The sequence below is a fragment of the Muscardinus avellanarius genome (assembly GCF_963383645.1).
Source record: "Muscardinus avellanarius genome assembly, chromosome: X".
Lineage (NCBI taxonomy): Eukaryota > Metazoa > Chordata > Mammalia > Rodentia > Gliridae > Muscardinus > Muscardinus avellanarius.
Window position 1 is genome coordinate 113,982,017 of NC_137792.1, and position 19,032 is coordinate 114,001,048.

Sequence of the window (19,032 nt, forward strand, 5' to 3'; positions counted from 1 at the left end):
TTTATATTATTTGTTACTGCTACAGAAAAACTTTTTCCTATCTATTTATATGACAGCTGTAAAAGCCCTGGAAGATAAGAGGGCATATTTCCCCAATTTCTAAATGGTGAAATTAATAAGCATGGTTGGCTAGTAAGTGGAGAATTGTACTTGAAACTCAAATCTTCTGACTCCGACTCTTAACCTAATATTTGTGTGTGTGTGTGTGTGTGTGTGTGTGTATGTGTGTGTGTGTGTCTTTGCTTCATAAATCTTTGTGATATGTTAGTCAAAGAAATGCATTGATTTTAGTAGTTAAATGCACGTGCAGTAGCTGGGCTTTAAGAATACAATCAACGTTTTATAATCATATCAGATGAGACATTAAAAGTGCTCCTTTCTTTTCACGTCACACAGATCGTGTGCTTATGTCCTAACAGGATTTGTTGGAGACACATCTTACACAAAAGCCCAAAACCAAGTCATTATGCTTATGAACCACAACAGTTCATAAAGATGTCCCGGCTTTGAGCAATATTAATAGTATGCTGTAGTGACCAAACCCCATGAATACTGCCTTCACTCAGATTGGCCTGTTTATACCTTTACTTTTACTGGCATTTTTATTTTTTATTTTTAATTTATTATTATTATTATTATTATTATTATTATTATTATTATTTTGGTGGTACTGGGGATGGAACCCAGGGGCCGTCTACCTCCGGGCTACACTCCCAGACCTATTTTATTTTTTTATTTTTTATTTTTTTGGTGGTTCTGGGGTTCCTGGAAGCCCTTCTACCTCTGGGCTACACTCCCAGACCTATTTTTACATTTTTATTTGGAAACAGGGTCTCCTAAGCCAGCTCGCACTGCTGGCTTCGAACCTGCGCGATCCGCCTGTCTCTGCCTCCCAAGCGCGGGGATTACAAGTGCGCGCCACCACGCCCGGCGCACCAGATCTATTTTATATTTTATTTGGAAACAGGGTCTCTTAAGCCAGCGATCCTCCTGTCTCAGCCTCCCAAGCGCGGGGAATTTTAAGTGCGCGTCACCACGCCCGGCTCTTTTACTGGCATTTTATTTATGACTATTATTTTTTCGCGATGCGAGAGATTGAACGTTGTTCCTGCCTACACTTATCACAAATGAGCATTTTGTAGAGTAACTTTGATGTTACATTTTTATAACGAATCCTATTTTCTATATAATTTTTGACTTGGTACTGTGCAGAGTACTGGAGTAATTTGTGAAATCATGTGGTAGGAAAGAGCAGCTTGCACTCTGTTGTGAAATTCTAGGGTGTGTTTGTCTAGGACGTGTTTTAAATACCTACCTGATTGGTACCACAGTCACGTAGGCCTACACATTGCTTTTATCTTTCTTATAGATGAAACATTTTGTGTTTCTTTCCAGTGAGAATAGTAAAGACGAAAACTGATAGAGAAACTTCATGAAATCCATTTATTTCATTTTATGAATGTGGTATGATGATTGATGTACTTTTTAAGGTACTGCAGATTGAACCCAGGGGTATTCTTCCTCTGAGCTACGGCCTCAGCTCTACTTTTTTTATTGGCAATGGGGAGGTAATCGAGGGGTGTTCTACTTCTGAGCCACACCCCCAGCATTCTGTTTATTTTGAAACAGAATCTTCTTAGGTTGCTGAGAGTCGCATTCGGTTACTGAGGCCAGTATTAAACCTGCGATTCTCCTGTCTCAGCCTCTCAAGTACTGGAATTACAGGTGTGCGCCACCTTGCCTGGCTCCTATTTTATATTTTCTTTTGAAACAAGGTCTTGCCAAGTTGCTGAGGCTGGTCTTAAGCCTGCGATCCTCCTGTCCCTGCCTCCCAAATGTTGGGATTACAGGCATACAACACCATGCCCAAGGTGATCATAGATCTTTTAAAATCTCATGTCATAGAGTTGAATTCAACTGACTTTTAAAATTTCCCTCCCAAAGGTTTCACTGGAAGAAAAGAATGCAATTATTATTTATGACCCTAGACTGCAGACTCCAAAGACTCTACAGGAAGCCATCAACGACATGGGCTTTGATGCGTTTCTCCATAATTCTACCCCTGCCCCTGTTTTAACTGATACCGTGTTTCTGACTGTTACTGCTTCGCTCGCTCCCTCCTGGGACCATATCCAAAGCACATTGCTCAAGACTAAGGGTGTGACCGACATTAAAATTTCCCCTCAGCAAAGAACTGCAGGAGTGACAATAATCCCTTCTCTGGTGAGTGCTAGCCAGATAATAGAGCTGGTTCCCGACCTCAGTTTAGATTCGGGAGCGCAGGAGAAAAAGTCAGGAACTTGTGACGATCCCAGCGTGGCTCAGGCAGGTGCAATCATGCTGAAGATGAAGGTGGAAGGGATGACCTGCCATTCCTGCACGAGCACAATTGAAGGGAAAATTGGCAAACTACAAGGCGTGCAGCGAATTAAAGGTAATGCCCCTGTCGTTCTGTCTCACGGAGATTTGTACAAATTCATTTTCTGGCTTGATCTCTTGCTGTGGTACTTTCTCCCAAGCGCGGGGTTGGAATCGGTGGGATTAGAGGGCCTACAGCTTCATGGAAGTCTGCGGCGTGGCCTATACCCAGGTTTCATGTCAGTGAAGCTAATAATTATAATGAAAGGCTATGTGAATCTTGAGTAGAAAAGGCAGCTGGGATCGTGATTCCCGGAGCTAAGAGTTCTTCACAGAGCATGCCTGGGGTCCCCCTTACTGCTAACATGTTTCTACTCAGCCATGCAGAAACGTGGAGACCACAGCAATAGTGACCATAACTTTTACTTATTTCTACCCTATGTTGATCATGTTTTCTGAACAGCATAAAATTATTATTATTATTATTATTATTATTATTATTATTAATTATTATAGTGTACTAGGGATTGAACCCAGGGGCATTCTACCTCCAAGCTACACCCCCAGCCCTATTTTTTATTCTTTTTTTTTGTGGTGCTGAGGATGGAACCCAGGGGCATTCTACCTCCGAGCTATATCTCCAGCTCTATTTTTCATTTTTTATTTTGAAACAGGGTAACTGAGTTACAAAGGGCCTCACTAAGTAGCTGAGGCTGTCTGTGAACCACGATCCTCCCATCTCAGCCTCCCAAATGCTGGGATTACAAGTGTGCGCAACCACTCCCGGTTTATTCTCTGTTTTTGAAACAGGGTCTCACTAGGTTGCAAAGGGCCTCACTAAGTAGCTGAGGCTGTCTGTGAACTGTGATCCTCCTTTCTCAGCCTTCCAAGTACTCGGTTTGCAGGTGTATGCCACGACACCCGGCACAAAATTATTTTAAGAAAAGATAATGAGCCGGGCGTGGTGGCGCACACTTGTCATCCCCGCGCTTGGGAGGCTCAGACAGGAGGATCGCACGGGTTCGAAGCCAGCCTCAGCTACTGAGTGAGGCTCTCAGCAACTTAGTGAGACCCTGTTTCCAAATGAAATAGAAAATAGGTCTGGGAGTATAGCCCGGAGGTAGAAAAGCCTCTGGGTTCCACCCCTAGTACCACAAAAAAAAAGGAGAGAGGAAAGAGAGAGAGAGAGAGAGAGAGAGAGAGAGAGAGAGAGAGAATGAATGAGAAGAATGAGAAGTAATTATTGATTTCGAAGTGGCCCAGGAATAACCGAGTTAAACGTGCATACTTTTCTCATTAACTAGTCTCACTAGACAACCAAGAAGCTACTATTGTTTATCAACCTCACGTTATCACGGTAGAGGAGATCAAGAAGCAGATGGAAGCGATGGGCTTTCCAGCTCACATAAAAAAACAGCCCAAATGCCTCACATTGGGAGCTATTGATGTAGAACGTCTCAAGAACACACCCGTCAAATCCCCAGAAGGATCGCAGCAAAGAAGCCCACCGTTTGGCATTGACGCCACGGCCACTTTCATCGTCGACGGCATGCACTGTCAGTCGTGCGTATCCAACATCGAAAGCACTTTATCCGCACTCCAGTACGTAAGCAGCATCACGGTCTCTTTAGAGAGCAGGTCTGCCACTGTGACGTTTAATGCCAGCTCGGCTACTGCGGAAATGCTGAGCAAAGTGATAGAGGCCGTCTCACCCGGACAGTACAGAGTCAGCCTCCTAAGTGAAGCCGAGAGCACCTCCAAATCTCCCTCCAGCTCCTCCCTGCACAAGGTTCCTCTGAAGAAAGTTAGCCAGCCTCTGACTCAGGAAACGGTGATAAACATTCACGGCATGACCTGCAATTCTTGCGTGCAGTCCATCGAGGGGGTCATAGCAAAGAAGGCAGGGGTAAAATCCATCCGAGTCTCCCTTGCAGAGAGCAACGGGACGGTAGAGTATGATCCTCTGCTGACCTCTCCAGAGTCCTTAAGAGAAGCAATAGAAGACATGGGATTTGATGCCACCTTGTCAGGTAATTATGACCTTTTCTTTGATTTCCTTAATGTCCTTTAAAAAATTTTTTTTTGTGGTATTGGGAATTGAACCCAGAGATGTTCTGCCTCTGTGCTCCACCCCCAGCCCTTTTTATTTCCATTTTTTGTTTTTTCTGGGACTGAAATATTTTCCACATTTGGATCTGGTATCTGTCATTACAGTAAGTAATGGCCTCAGAAATTTGAGACTAGACTCAAAAATGAATTTTTTTCCATTCAGTTCATTTCCCCCACCTTGGTCCTGGGGTTTGAACCTAGCTATAGCCACAGGCCTTTTACTTTTAAATTAAAACAAAAAAACATTTATGGGCTGGGCATGGTGGCGCACGCTTGTAATCCCCGTGCTTGGGAGGCTGAGACAGGAGGATCGCACAGGTTCCAAGCTAGCCTCAGCTACTTAGTTAGTGAGGCCCTCAGCAACTTAGTGAGACCCTGTTTCCAAATAAAACATAAAAGATAGGTCTGGGAGTATAGCCCGGAGGTAGAAAGTCCCCGGTTCCCGCCCCCAGTACCACCCCCAAAAAGTTTATGGTACTAGGGATGGAACAGAGGGGTATTCTGCCTCCAAGATATACCCCAGCCCTGTTTCGTTCTTTCTTGATTTTGAAACAAGGTCTCACTAAGTTGCGGAGGGCCTCACTATGTCGCTGAGGCTGACTGAAAACCTGCAATCCTCCTGTCTCAACCTCTCAAGGACTGGGCTTACAAGGGTGTGCCACCACACCTGGCCTTATTTGGTATTAGAGATCAGGGTCTTGCTAAGTTGCTGAGGCTGGTCTCGAACCTTTGATCCTTGTCTCAGCCTCCCAAGTGCCAGGAATACAGTCGTGCACCACTGCTTATGGTTGGGTCTGCATTTTTGGTTCAGAGGCCAGCACTGTCAGCATCACTTGGCGGCTCGTTAGAACTATAGACTCTGGCCCATTGCAGACTCATTGAACAGAAATTTGCATTGCCATTTTAATGAGTTCGCTAGGTGATTCATAAGCACATTAAATTTGAGAACACTGGTCCAAATAATTTCCTGCATTGACCTCTGTGAATGCAATCTCTGACTTAAATTTATATTAGCTTTGTCTGTACAAACAAATCCAGAAGCTTGATTTAATGCCACAATAATATTAAGTAATACAATTTAAACTGGCCAGCACTTTATGAGCTCTCATATAATATAACAAATGTAAGTAGAGCAAAAGCAACTTTCCGCTTACATTAGGTGGCTTCAAAGATGTCTTTGAGCCCGGCGTGGTGGTGCACGTTTATATCCCAGTACTTGGGAGCCTGAGACAGGAAGGATCGCAGGTTCGCGGCTAGCCTCAGCTACTTAGTGAGGCCCTCGACTTGTGAGACCCTTTTTAAAAAAAAATGGGGCTGGGGATGTAACTCCGAGGTAGAATGCCCCTGAGTTCAATCCCCAACATGGCAAACAAAGAGAGAGAGAACATTTTTTGGAATTCTGGAGGTCGAACCTGAGGCATCATGCATGCTAGGCAAGCGCTCCATCACCAAGCCACTCCCTCAGCCCAGTAGGAGACATTTCAGTAAGATGAGTGCATTGCACGAGCCCTTGATCCGTCTTTGGCACCATATGCAGCCTCTGCCTAGGGCTCAGGAACCGTGAGTACAGCGCAGTCAGTAACTTTGATTTTTTTTGGTGTATGTGGTACTGGGAATGGACTCAGGGGTTTTCTACCTCTAGGCTATACTCCCAGGCCTATTTTCTCTTTTATTTGGAAACAGGGTCTCACTAAGTTGCTGAGGCTGGATTCGACGTTGTGCGATCCTCCTGTCTCAGCCTCCCAAGTACTGGGATTACAAGAATGAGCCACCACGCCCAGGAACTTTTACTAATATCCTTTTTTTTTTCCGTACTGGGTTTGGAACTCAGGGGCCTTCTACCTCTGAGCTACACTCCCAGCCCTATATTTTATTCTTTATTTTGAAATAGGATCTCAGGGTCTGAGTTGCAAATGGCTTCAGTGAGTAGCTGAGCCTGGCCGCAAACCTACATCCTCCGGCCTCAGCCCCCCAAATGCCGGGATTACAAGTGTATGCCATCATGCTCAGCTCCTTTTACCAATATCTTTTACCTCAACCACTTTTATTAAGGGTCCTATGAATCAATTACTCAACAAGTAATGATCAGAAAAACTGTCATGTAGCCTGCATCTGTTAGGGCTCATAACAAACACTTAAATGGATACTATGGATAGGTTAAAAACCTTGGCACAATGAATATCACCATCAAAGTCTTGATAGAGCTGTGACAACAGTAACCCCTATTATTGATAAAAGATTGATTATCAGCTGGGTGTGTGGCACAGGCCTACAATCCCGGTATAGAGGAGGCTGAGACAGGAGGATAACAGGTTCAAGGACAGCCTCAGCACCTAGTGAGACTCTCAGCAACCTAGCATGATCCTATTTCAAAATGAAAATAAAGCCGGACATAGTGGCGCACACTTGCAATCCCAGTACTTGGGAGGCCGAGACAGGAGGATCGCACGGGTTCGAAGCCAGCCTCAGCTACTTAGCGAGGCTCTCAGCAACTCAGTGAGACCCTGTTTCCAAATGAAGAATAAAAATAGGGCTGGAGGTGTGGCTCAGAGGTAGTGTGTTCCTGGGTTCAATCCCTAGTACTGCAAAATAAATAAATAAATTAATTAATTAATAATAAGTAAATAAGTAAAGCTGGGTATGAACCTCAGAGGAAGAATGCCCTCTTGGTTCACTCCCCAGTATCACAAAAAAAGTTTGCTATCTGCGTTCTGTGGTTCTACTGGAATGTTCTGTACTATCTTCAGAACCACTGGGGTCTTGGAATGTATCTCCTATGGATAAGGGAGGAGGGCTGCACATCACGGATTGCTTTAATGCCAGTATGCAGATCACTGTCATGGTGATAAAAGTTTATCACAAGAGTAAGAATACCATGCTCGCTTTGGCAGCACATACACTAAAATTGGAACGATACAGAGAAGATGAGCATGGCCCCTATGCTGGGGTGACATGCAAGTTCAGGAAGCGTTCCATGTATTATTTTTGTGGTCCTGGGGTTGGAACCCAGAGGCTTTCTACCTCCGGGCTATACTCCCAGACCTATTTTTTTTCTATTTTATCTGGAAACAGGGTCTCACTAAGTTGCTGAGAGCCTCACTCAGTAGCTGAGGCTGGCTTCGAGCCTGTGTCATCCTCCTGTCTCAGCCTCCCAAGCGCGGGGATTACAAGCGTGCGCCACCATGCCCAGCTTTTTTTAAGTCTATTTATTTATTTATTTTATTTATTTATTTATTTATTTATTTATTTATTTGTTTGTTTATTGTGGTACTTGAGGTGGAACCCAGGGGCTTTTCTACCTCTGGGCTATGCTCCCAGACCTATTTTATACTTTCTTTGGAAACAGGCTCTCACTAAGTTGCTGAGAGCCTCACTAAGTAGCTGAGGCTGGCCTCGAACCTGTGTGATCCTCCCGTCCTAGCCTCCCAAGCGCTGGGATTACAAGTGTGCGCCACCACGCCTGGCATCCCCAGTTCTATTTTATGTTTTATTTTTGAAACAGGTTATGCTACGTTGCTAAGAGCCTCACTAAGTTGCTGAGGCTGGCTGCAACCTGCCATCCTCTGGTCTCAGCCTCCCACTGGCACTCTCATTCTTTTTTTATATATCTCTCTATATTATTTTATTGTTGCATTGTAATCATACATCTTAATGGAGTACAAATTGGTAGAGGCATACATGCACACATCACTTGTTAAAAATATGGAGCACAGCCAGGCATGGTGGCGCAAACCCCAGCCCACCTCAGCTACTTAGCGAGGCTCTCAGCAACTTAGTGAGACCCTATTTCCAAATAAAATATAAAATAGGTCTGAGAGTATAGCCCGAAGGTAGAAAGCCCCTGGGTTCCACCCCCAGTACACACCAAAAAGAAAAAAAAATAGAGCTGGGGATAACTCAGAGGTAGAATGCCTTTGGATTCAATCTGCAGTGCTCCCCACTCTACACACACACACACACACACACACACACACACACACACACACACACACAGAATAAAAGAACTGTGCTTAGTGATGCATACTTGTGATCCCAGTACTTGGGAGGCTGAGACAGGAGTAGCATAGGTTCAAGGTCAGCCTCAGCAACTTACCAAGATCCTCAGACACTTAGGAAAACCTTTTTTTATTTTTATTTATTTATTATTATTATTTTTTGCGGGTCTAGGGATGGAACCCAGGGGCATTTGACCTCCAAGCTATACCCCCTACCCTAGTTTTTATTATTTATTTTGAAACTGGGTCTCACTGAGTTGCAGAGGGCCTCACTGAGTAGCTGAGGCTGTCCGCGAACCGCGATCCTCCAAATCTCAGCCTCCCGAATGCTGGGATTACAAGCGTGCGCCACCACGCCCGGCTAGGAAAACCTTTTTAAAAATAAATATGAGGGCTGGGCGTGGTGGCGCACGCTTGTAATCCCCGCGCTTGGGAGGCGGAGACAGGAGGATCGCGCAGATTCGAAGCCAGCCGCGTGTGCTGGCTTAGGAGACCCTGTTTCCAAATGAAAATGTAAAAATAGGTCTGGGAGTGTAGCCCGGAGGTAGAAGGGCTTCCAGGAACCCCAGTACCACAAAAAATAATAAAAATAAATAAATAAATATGAAAATAGGTTGAGGGTCCAGCTCAGTGTTAGAATGCCTCTGGGTTCAATCCCCAGTATCAAAAAATATAAAAGAATAAGTGCTATTCATTAACATACTACTTTTTACCTTGTTTTGGGGGTGGAGGGAATGGCTGGAAGAACTTGATAAAACTAAAGTTTTGTTTATTCAGTTAGCTCTTCGTTTTCTGGGAACTAGGGTGGGTAGTATTGTAACTAGAAGTTAATGCTGGAAAAATATAAAGATAACTTGTTTGTGAAGGGCTGGTATGATCTTTCTGGGAATTTTGTTGTTGTTGTTGTTGTTGTTGTTGTTGTTGTTGTTGTTGTTGTTTTGTGATATAGAGGATGGATCCCAGGGCCTTCTACCTCTGGGCTACACCCCAACAACACTATTTTTATATTTTCTTTTGAAACAGGGTCTTGCTAAGAGCCTCACTAAGTTGCTGAGGCTGGCTTTGAACCTGCATTCCTCCTGTCTCAGCCTTCCAAGTACTGGGATTACAAGTGTGTACCACCATGCCCGTCCCTTTCTGATTTGATTGATTTTATTGATTGATCGACTGTGGTACTGGAGGAGGAACATAGGGGTGTTCTACCTTCAGGCTATACACTCAGTTCTCTTTTATTTTCTATTTGGAAATAGGGTCCCCCTAAATTGCTGAAAGCCTCAGTAAGTTGGTGAGGCTGACTTCGAACCTGTAATCCTCTTGTCTCAGCCTCCTAAGTACTGGGATTACAAGTGTTTGCCCCCATGCTTGGCCCTTCCTGGTCTTAAAGAAATCGGCTGGCAGTAGCTGGGTTTTGTGGCACACACTTGCAATCCCAGTACTTGAGAGGCTGAAACAGAAGGTTTGCAAGTTTAAAGTCATCCTTAGCAATTTACCAAGACCCTCAGCAACTTAACAAGACCCTGTATCAAATTTAAAATAGTAAAAAAAAAAAAAGGGCTGTGTAAACTGGGCATGGTTTCTCACGCTCGTAATCCCAGCATTTGAGAGGCTGACACAGGAGGATCAGAGTTCATGGACAGCCTCAGCTACTAAGACCCTGTTTCAAAATAAATAATAAAAAATAGGGCTGGGAGCCGGAGGTGGTGGCGCATGCTTGTAGTCCCAGCATTCGGGAGGCTGAGACTGGAGGATGGAGGCCTTCCACAACTTAGACCCTGGTTCAAAATAAAGAATAAAAAAGAGGGCAGGGGGTGTAGCTTGGAGGTCAAATGCCCCTGAGTTCCATCCCCAGACCCACAAACACACACACAAATAAAAATAGGGCTGGGGGTGCAGCTCAGAGGTAGAATGCCTCTGGATTCCATCCCCACTACTGTTAAAAAAAAAAGGCTGTGTAACTCAGAGTCGAATGCCCTGGGCTTTGATCCCCAGTAATACACACACACACACACACACACACACACACACACACACACACACGGTAATGGGTTGGCAGTGCTTGGAGTGAGGAGTGTGCTATGGTACAAGGCGGCGGCCGGAGAATAACACCATAGATGAAAAGAAACTTTTCCTTCTCGCCAGACACGAGTGAGCCATTGGTAGTGATCGCTCAGCCGTCATCAGAAATGCCACTTTTGCCCTCAACTAATGAAGTCCAGAAAGCGACGACCCCGGCTCATAACAAGGAAGAGGCGAGGACGTCATCGAAGTGTTCCATCCAGGTCACCGGCATGACCTGTGCTTCCTGTGTAGCGAACATCGAGCGGAACTTAAGACGGGAAGATGGTAAGACATGGAAAAGCTCGCTATTTTGCTTAGTCGTGTGAAGACTTGGTCCCTTTTTATTCTCTTGTATGTGTTGTGCCTATGTTTAGGATTCTTGCCAAGACTTCCCAAAGACGACTAGTGACGAGCAAATGGGTCCCGGTCTCCTGATAGCCAGCGTGCGGTATTGCTAACCCCGTTTACCTCGTGATCACATTGTAAACTCAGTGAAACTTACAGAAAACACAGCAGAAGACAGTGTTCAAGTTTATTATTTTCTATGGCTCGTGACTGGAATGGATTTTTTTAAAAAATGTAAATTTGAAAGCTACACTTAAAACTGAAAACTGTAATCTGTCAGAGTTTCTGTATTATTGGACCAAGGATCAGACATTTTGATCCCTGATTCCTGGGTCATGGATCAAAAATGTTTGTTTTCTTAATATTGTGTACAAATTTTAATTTTATTTTTTGTGGTATTGGGGGTGGGACCCAGGAGCTTTCTACCTCCGGGCTATACTCCCAGACCTATTTTATACTTTATTTGGAAACAGGGTCTCACTGAGTTGCTGAGAGCCTCACTAAGTAGCTGAGGCTGGCTTCGAACCTGTGCGATCCTCCTGTCTCAGCCTCCCAAGTGCGGGGATTACAAGCATAAATTTTAATTTTAAGTTATCAATTTTTTTATAGTAGTACTGGGGATTGAACCCAGGGAGTATACATTCTACCTCCAAGTTACATCCCTAGCCTTTTTTGATATTTTATTTTATTTGTTTTTTGTGGTACTGGGTATTGAACTAAGGGGCATTCTACCTCTGAGCTACATCCCCAGCCCTATTTTATTTTTATAATTGAAAGGGTTTTGCTAGTAGATGAGAGTCTCACTACTTGCTGAGGCTGTCCTTGAACCTGTGATCCTCCCATCTCAGCCTCCCAAGTCCTGGGAGTATGGATGTGTATCACCATGCTCAGCTTCTTTTCAGTTTTTGTTTGGAAACAGGGTCTTGCCAGGTTGCTGCAAGTCTTGCTATGTTGCTGAGGCTGTCCTCAAACCTGCAATCCTCCTGTCTCAGTCTCCTAAGTATTGGGATTACAGGCGTGCCTTAAGTTACCGATTCTTAGAACATTTACGACTCGGGTTTTCATTCTCTCATACACAAATATTTTAGCTTATAGACTTCCCAGCTTAGCATAGCAGATCTGTTAACCACACAGATACGTTATGATGATTATCCGTTGGTTGTAAGAGTTTGGGATGTCGCTGTGGGTTCTTGTGCTTAGCTACTTTAGAAAATAAATAGCCAGTACTGCACTGCTGCAAGCCTAAGGAAGGTTTTATTATTACAAGGTAGAAAAAGAGGACAGAAAAATCAAAGCACTGCATCGGAAGCGATGCAGTGGAGTGCCTTGAAAGGAAGATACGGAGGTCTCTGAACACATACATTTTTTTATAAGAATTCATTATCTTCTTTCTCCCATCTCCCTTAGCCAATAGTCTTCTTTTCCCACCAAAGAGCAGGTTCTAGCCCATTAGTTATCTCTGCTGTGTGAGCCTTTTCTGTTAGCCTTCTTTGTTCATCCTCACGGGGACAGACATGCTTGACATCACTGATCAAATTGTGTTTCTTGAGCCGGGCGTGGTGGCGCACGCTTGTAATCCCAGCGTTTGGAAGGATCGTAGGTTCGCGGACAGCCTCAGCTACTTAGTGAGGCCCTTTGCAACTCAGTGAGACCCTGTTTCAAAATAAAGAATTAAAAATAGGGCTGGGAGTGTAGCTCAGAGGTAGAATGCCCCTAGGTTCCATCCCTAGTGTAACCAAAAATAAAAATAAAAAACGTGTTACTTGAGCCGGTGTGGTGGTGCACACTTGTAATTCCAGTACTTGGGAGACTGAGACAGGAGGATTGCAGGTTCGTGGCCAGTCTCAGCTACTTAGTGAGTCCCCCTATCACCACAACTTAGTGAGACCTTTTTTCAAAATGAATAAAAAATAGGGCTAGGGTTGTAGCTTGAAGTCAGAATGTCCCTGGGTTCAATCCTCAATGTGGCAATAAATAAATAAATAAATAAATAAACAAAGAAATAAATAAGTGTGTTACTTGGTTGGCAAGTTCTGAGGGCTGTATGGTAGAAGCCATGTATTGTATGATTATGTACATGTTGAACTCTCAGTTTTTCCTTATCTGTATCTATGAGAAGTTACTTATTATGTTGAAAACTTGTTTTATAATAAAGAAAAGAAAGACACAGGAATATAGTCTTTCAAAGTAAGACTATTATTGGAGTTATTATAGCTATTATAACTATTTGTGGGTTTTTTATGGTACTGGGGGTGGAACCCTGAGGATTTCTACCTCCGGGCTATACTCCCAGACCTATTTTATATTTTATCTGGAAACAGGGTCTCACTAAGTTGCTGAGGGCCTCACTCAGTAGCTGAGGCTGGCTTCGAACCTGTGCAATCCTCCTGTCTCAGCCTCCCAAGGGCAGGGATTATAAGTGTGCGCTACCATGCCTGGCCTATTTTGTGTTATTGGTAATTAATATTGGGTTAATATAGCTTGATTTTTCCTCTTTTAACTCTAGTCTAAACTGTATAATTTTTTCTAAGTGTAGATGCCTGTGGTTTTTTTTTTTTTTTTTTGGTGGTACTGGGGGTGGAACCCAGAGGCTTTCTACCTCCGGGCTATACTCCCAGACCTTTTTTAAAATTTTATTTGGAAGCAGGGTCTCATTAAGTTGCTGAGAGCCTCACTAAGTAGCTGAGACTGGCTTCGAACCCGTGTGATCCTCCTGTCTTGGCCTCCCAAGCGCGGGGATTACAAGTGTGCGCCACCACGCCTGGCCTGATGCCTGTGTTTTAACATTCAGCGTTCAACTGTGCTAACAAGCCAACATTTAGCTGACCAAGGTCAACCTTGGCTGCAGCTCTTGGCTGACAGCTTAGAGACAGAAAAAAGGATTTTATTGTTCTGCTTAAGGATGAAAGATTGTTCGTATTAGCAATTAATATTGCCCTTATTAGCAATCAGTACAGGCCAAATCCCCATCATTGGTTATATATTTGCTTAATGAGACCAAAAGGACCAACCTAAAGTCTTAAGTTGAGTAGGCATAACCTACTACGTATCTTAGTGATACGTTCACAAGGGTAGAATAAGGAAGTAAGGATTAGTGGAAGCTTATCTCCACCACTGGAGAAATAACTCCAAGTTTATGTAATAACCACATCACCTTATGTACCAAGGAGAACATTACTGTAAAAATCTGTATCATATACAAAGCCGTATTTCCATCAGTCTTACCGTGTCCGCTCTGTTATTTCAGCATACGTCACTACAACCCTCCCTTACTTCTAACTGGAATGCTGTCAAGGCTTAAGCTTGTTTGATTAACTAAATAAGCAGGGAGCTTGCCAAGCAAACAAAATACAACAGAAGCTTGCAGTGCTCTTGCTTAATTTGACAACAGTTTGCAGGCAATTCAGAAGTCACCTTTTCATGAGACAAGCACGTGTATGCCAATCACATTTTTTTTTCTTTTTCTGTGGTACTGGGGATGGAACCGAGGGGCATTCTACCTCCGAGTGACACCCCCAGGCCTAGTTTTTAGTCTTCATTTTGCAACAGGGTCTCACTGAGTTGCAAAGGGCCGCACTAAGTAGATGAGGCTGTCCAAGAAACAATCCTCCTGTCTCAGCCTCCCAAATACCGGGATTACAAGCCTGCACCTGGTTTACAAATTTATTTTTAATATTTTTATTTTTTTGTGGGTCTGGGGATGGAACCAGGGCCATTTAAACTCCAAGCTATACCCCCGGCCCTAATTTTTATTCTTTATTTTGAAACAGGGTCTCACTAAGTTGCAGAGGGTCTCACTAAGTAGCTGAGGCTGTCCTGGAACGGCGCTCCTCAGGTCTCAGCCTCCCAAATGTTGGGATTACAAGCGTGCGCCAGCACGCCCGGCTACAAATTTATTTTTAATATATCCAACTGGCCGGGCATGGTGGCGCACGCTTGTAATCCCCGCGCTTGGGAGGCTCAGACAGGAGGATCGCACAGGTTCGAAGCCAGCCTCAGCTACTTAGTGAGGCTCTCAGCAACTTAGTGAGACCCTGTTTCCAAATAAAATATAAAATGGGTCTGGGAGTGTAGCCCGGAAGTAGAAAGCCTCTGGGTTCCACCTCCAGTACCACCAAAAAAAAAAAATATTTATATATATCCAACTGATTCTTCCATTTATTTAGCACTGTCCCCTTTACTACCTCTTATAAGGCCCACTTAGGAATAATGTTAGCCTTGCTGGGGTTCACTGTCTTCACTTTTTAAAAACTAAATGGGACTGATATTTTCTTAATTAAGTCTCCATTATATTTCTTTTCTTTTCTTTCTTTTTTGGGGGAACTGGAGGTTAAACCCAGGGGCATTCTACCTCCAAGCTATACCCCCAGCCCTATTTTTTATTCTTTATTTTGAAACAGGGTCTCACTAAGTTGCAGAGGGCCTCACTAAGCAGGTGAGGCTGGCTGTGAAGCTGCGATCCTCTTGTCTCAGACTCCCATGTACTGGGATGACAAGCGTGCGCCACCACAGCCAGCTTCTCCATTATATTTCTAAGAATCAATAGAGGCACTGAGAATGTAGCTCAGTGGTAGAGCACGTGATTAGTATGTGCTGGGTTCAATCCCTGGTGCCAAATGGAAGAAAAAAAGAATAGGAAGAGTTCCAATTATTGTGAAAAGAATATAGAGAGCTAGGAGTAGTGGCGCATGCTTATAATCCCAGCACTTGGGAGGCTGAGACAGGAGGATTGCACAGGTTCGAAGCCAGCCTCAGCTACTTAGTGAGGCTCTAGGCAACTTAGTGAGACCCTGTTTCCAAATAAAATGAATAAAATAGGTTTAGGAGGATAGTACGGAGGTAGAAAACCCCTGGGTTCCACCCCTAGTACCACAAAAAAAGAGAGTTTAAATATTAAAATTTGCATAAATGATTATATTTCTTTTTTTCTTTTTTTTGTGGGTTTGGGGATAGAACCCAGGGGCATTCAACCTGTGAGCTATACCCCCTGCCCTATTTTTTTTATTCTTTATTTTTTAAACAGGGTCTCACTAAGTTGTGGAGGACCTCACTAAGTAGGAGCTGAGGCTGTCCACGAAATCACAATCCTCCTGTCTCCGCCGCCCGAATGCTGGGATTACAAGTGTGCGCCACCATGCCTGGCTCTAGATTTATATTTTTGAGATTTGAAGAATCATATTTTCTGCCTATTTCGGCTTGGCTATAGATTAAATTCAGCTTAAGCAAAATGATTTTTTTCAAGCCGGGCGTGGTGGCGCACGCTTGTAATCCCCACACTTGGGAGGCGGAGACAGGAGAATTGCGCAGATTCGAAGGCAGCCGCGCTGGCTTAGGAGACCCTGTTTTCAAATAAAAATATATAAAAAATAGGTGTCTGGGAGTGTAGCCCAGAGAAGGGTTTCCAGGAACCCCAGTACCACCAAAAAAAAAAAAAAAAAAAAAAAGAAGATTTTTTCCTCACTTTCTCTATCCCCTTCATTTATTATTGACACTTTCCTGTGAATTGATCATCTGGTATATTTGGTACTCACAAAACCCAAAATGTAAGCACTTTATATAGAAAAACATTGACTATATTAGGTAATTTCGAATTTAAAACCATTATTAAAATAAAATGTGATCATTTTTCCTTTCTCTCAACACTGAGAGCTAACCTCTGGACTGTTGACCTCTGCTCCCTCAGGTAGCCACCAAGTACCAGAGATTCCTAGAAAGGGCTGCAACATGCGATTGGTTATCTTCCTGGCAGTAACACAAATAGCGAGCCTAGATAAGTGGGATGATTGTGTTTTTGGTGGTCCTAGGGATTGAACTCAGTGGGCTTTTATTACTGACCTCTACCCCCCAGCCCTATTATTATTTTTATTTTTGTTACTTTTTATTTATTTATATTTTTGTGGTACTAGGGGTTGAACCCAAGGACATCCTACCTCCTTGCTCCATCCCCATGTCTGTTTTTCATTCTTCCTTTTGAAACAGGGACTCACTAAGTTGCAGAGGGCCTAAGTAACTGATGCTGGCCTCGAACCTGCGATCCTATCTTATCCTCGCAAGGACTGGGATTACAAGCACTTACCACCAATCCCGACTACTAAGGTTATTATTGTTATTATTTTTTGTGGAACTGGGGGTTGAACCCAGGGACAGTCTATATCCGAGCTATACCCTCAGCCCTATTTTTTATTCTTTATTTTGAAACAGGGTCTCACTAACTTACAGAGGGCCTAAGTGTCTGAGGCTGGCTACTAACCTGTGATCCTTCTGTCTCAGCCTCTCAAGTAATGGGATTACAAGCGTTTGTCACCATGCTCAGCTTTACTATGGTTATTTTTAAAGACTATCTTGTCAAGATATTTATTATTATTATTATTATTATTATTATTATTATTATTATTATTGGTGGTACTGGGGTTCCTGGAAGCCCTTCTACCTCCAGGCTACACTCCCAGACGTATTTTTTAATATTTTTTTATTTGGAAACAGGGTCTCTTAAGCCAGCGAGGCTGGCTTCGAACCTACGCGATCCTCCTGTCTCCGCCTCCTAAGCGCGGGGATAACAAGCGTGCGCCACCATGCCTGGCTATTTATTTTTTATTTATGTATTTATTTATTGGTGGTACTGGGGGTTGAACACAGGGGCTGAGCTACACCCCCAGCCCTATTTTTTTAAATTCTTTATTTTGAAGCAGTATCTCATTAAAGTTGCAGGAGAGCCTAAGTAGCCAAGGTTATTTATTTATTTATTTATTTATTTATTTATTTATATTTGTGGTACTGAGGATTAAGTTCAGGGTATTCTATCTCTGAAGTATACCCCCAACCCTATTTTATTTTTCTTATTTTGCAAGCAGTTTTCATTACATTTTTGTGTACTGGCCCGCGAACTGTGATCCTACTATCTTGACCTCCCAAGTACTGGAATTACAGGCATACACCACTCTACTTGCCTCCAGATACATAGTTAAACTACGTCATATTATGTTTGGACTTTGCGTCATCACAATCCAGGTAGCAGGCAGTGAGTAGAGTGGATATCGACATAGGTAAACAGAGCCGGGCGCGGTGGCGCACGCTTGGAATCCCAGCATTCGGGAGGCTGAGACAGGAGGATCGCGGTTCGCGGACAGCCTCAGCTACTTAGTGAGGCCCTCTGCAACTCAGTGAGACCCGGTTTCAAAATCAAGAATAAAAAAATAGGGCAGGGGGTGTAGCCCGGAGGTCAAATGCCCCTGGGTTCCATCCCCAGACCCGCAAAAAAAAAAAAACAAAAAAAAAAAACATAGGTAAACAAGAGCTTGGTGCGCACAGCTGGAGCCCTAGCTACTCAGGAGGCAATGAAGATTATTTGTTCCCAGCAGTTTGAGCCCAGCCTGGACAACATACTTTGACCCTGTCTCTTAAACTAGCCAGATATTCTATTTTTTTTTTTTTTTTGGTGGTACTGGGGGGTGGAACCCAGAGGCTTTCTACCTCCAGGCTATGCTCCCAGACCTATTTTATATTTTATCTGGAAACAGGGTCTCACTAAGTTGCTGAGAGCCTCACTAAGCAGCTGAGGCTGGCTTTGAACCCGTGCGATCCTCCTGTCTCAGCCTCCCAAGCACGGGGATTACAAGCGCGCGCCACCACGCCCGGCTAGCCAGATATTCTAGATAATGGTTGAAGCCATGTAATAAATACATCGTGTTTGTTATGTTCTCTCTTTTACATATATATGTCATTTAAATTTTCCATAATACCTTTAAGAAAACAAGGCCACCTTTCCTAATAGTTTCATTTGTTTGGGGGACAAGATTTGTACAAAAGTTAAACAATTTCTCCAGATTCACTTTAATCCTGTCACAGTTAAATGAAAACAAAACTAACAAGTAATTATAACATTACTCTTTTAGTGAGGACTGTATCGTCAAAAAATAACAATTATAACATTACTCTTTTAATAAGAACTGTCTCGTTTTTCTTATTGTCTCTAGGAATATATTCTGTGCTTGTAGCCTTGATGGCTGGCAAGGCAGAAGTAAGGTATAATCCTACTGTTACACAGCCTCCATCCATAGCGGAGTTTATCCAAGAGCTTGGATTTGGGGCCACTTTGATAGAAAACGCTGATGAAGGGGATGGCGTTTTAGAACTTGTGGTAAGTAAGACTTTGTGCGATTAATTTTGG

At 43.5% G+C, this 19,032-nt stretch overlaps 1 protein-coding gene across 1 annotated transcript in view; it reads left to right on the plus strand.

Moving 5' to 3' along the window:
- ATP7A (ATPase copper transporting alpha) overlaps positions 1–19,032 on the plus strand; it is a gene marked incomplete at its 3' end in the record, with an annotated part of 79,217 nt that overhangs the window by 17,143 nt on the left and 43,042 nt on the right. Inside the window, exons 2-5 of the mRNA XM_080719356.1 lie at positions 1,945–2,434; positions 3,663–4,388; positions 10,602–10,805; positions 18,839–19,002. Coding sequence (XP_080575482.1) covers positions 1,945–2,434; positions 3,663–4,388; positions 10,602–10,805; positions 18,839–19,002 — 1,584 coding nt within the window. The remainder of the gene's footprint in view (positions 1–1,944; positions 2,435–3,662; positions 4,389–10,601; positions 10,806–18,838; positions 19,003–19,032) is intronic.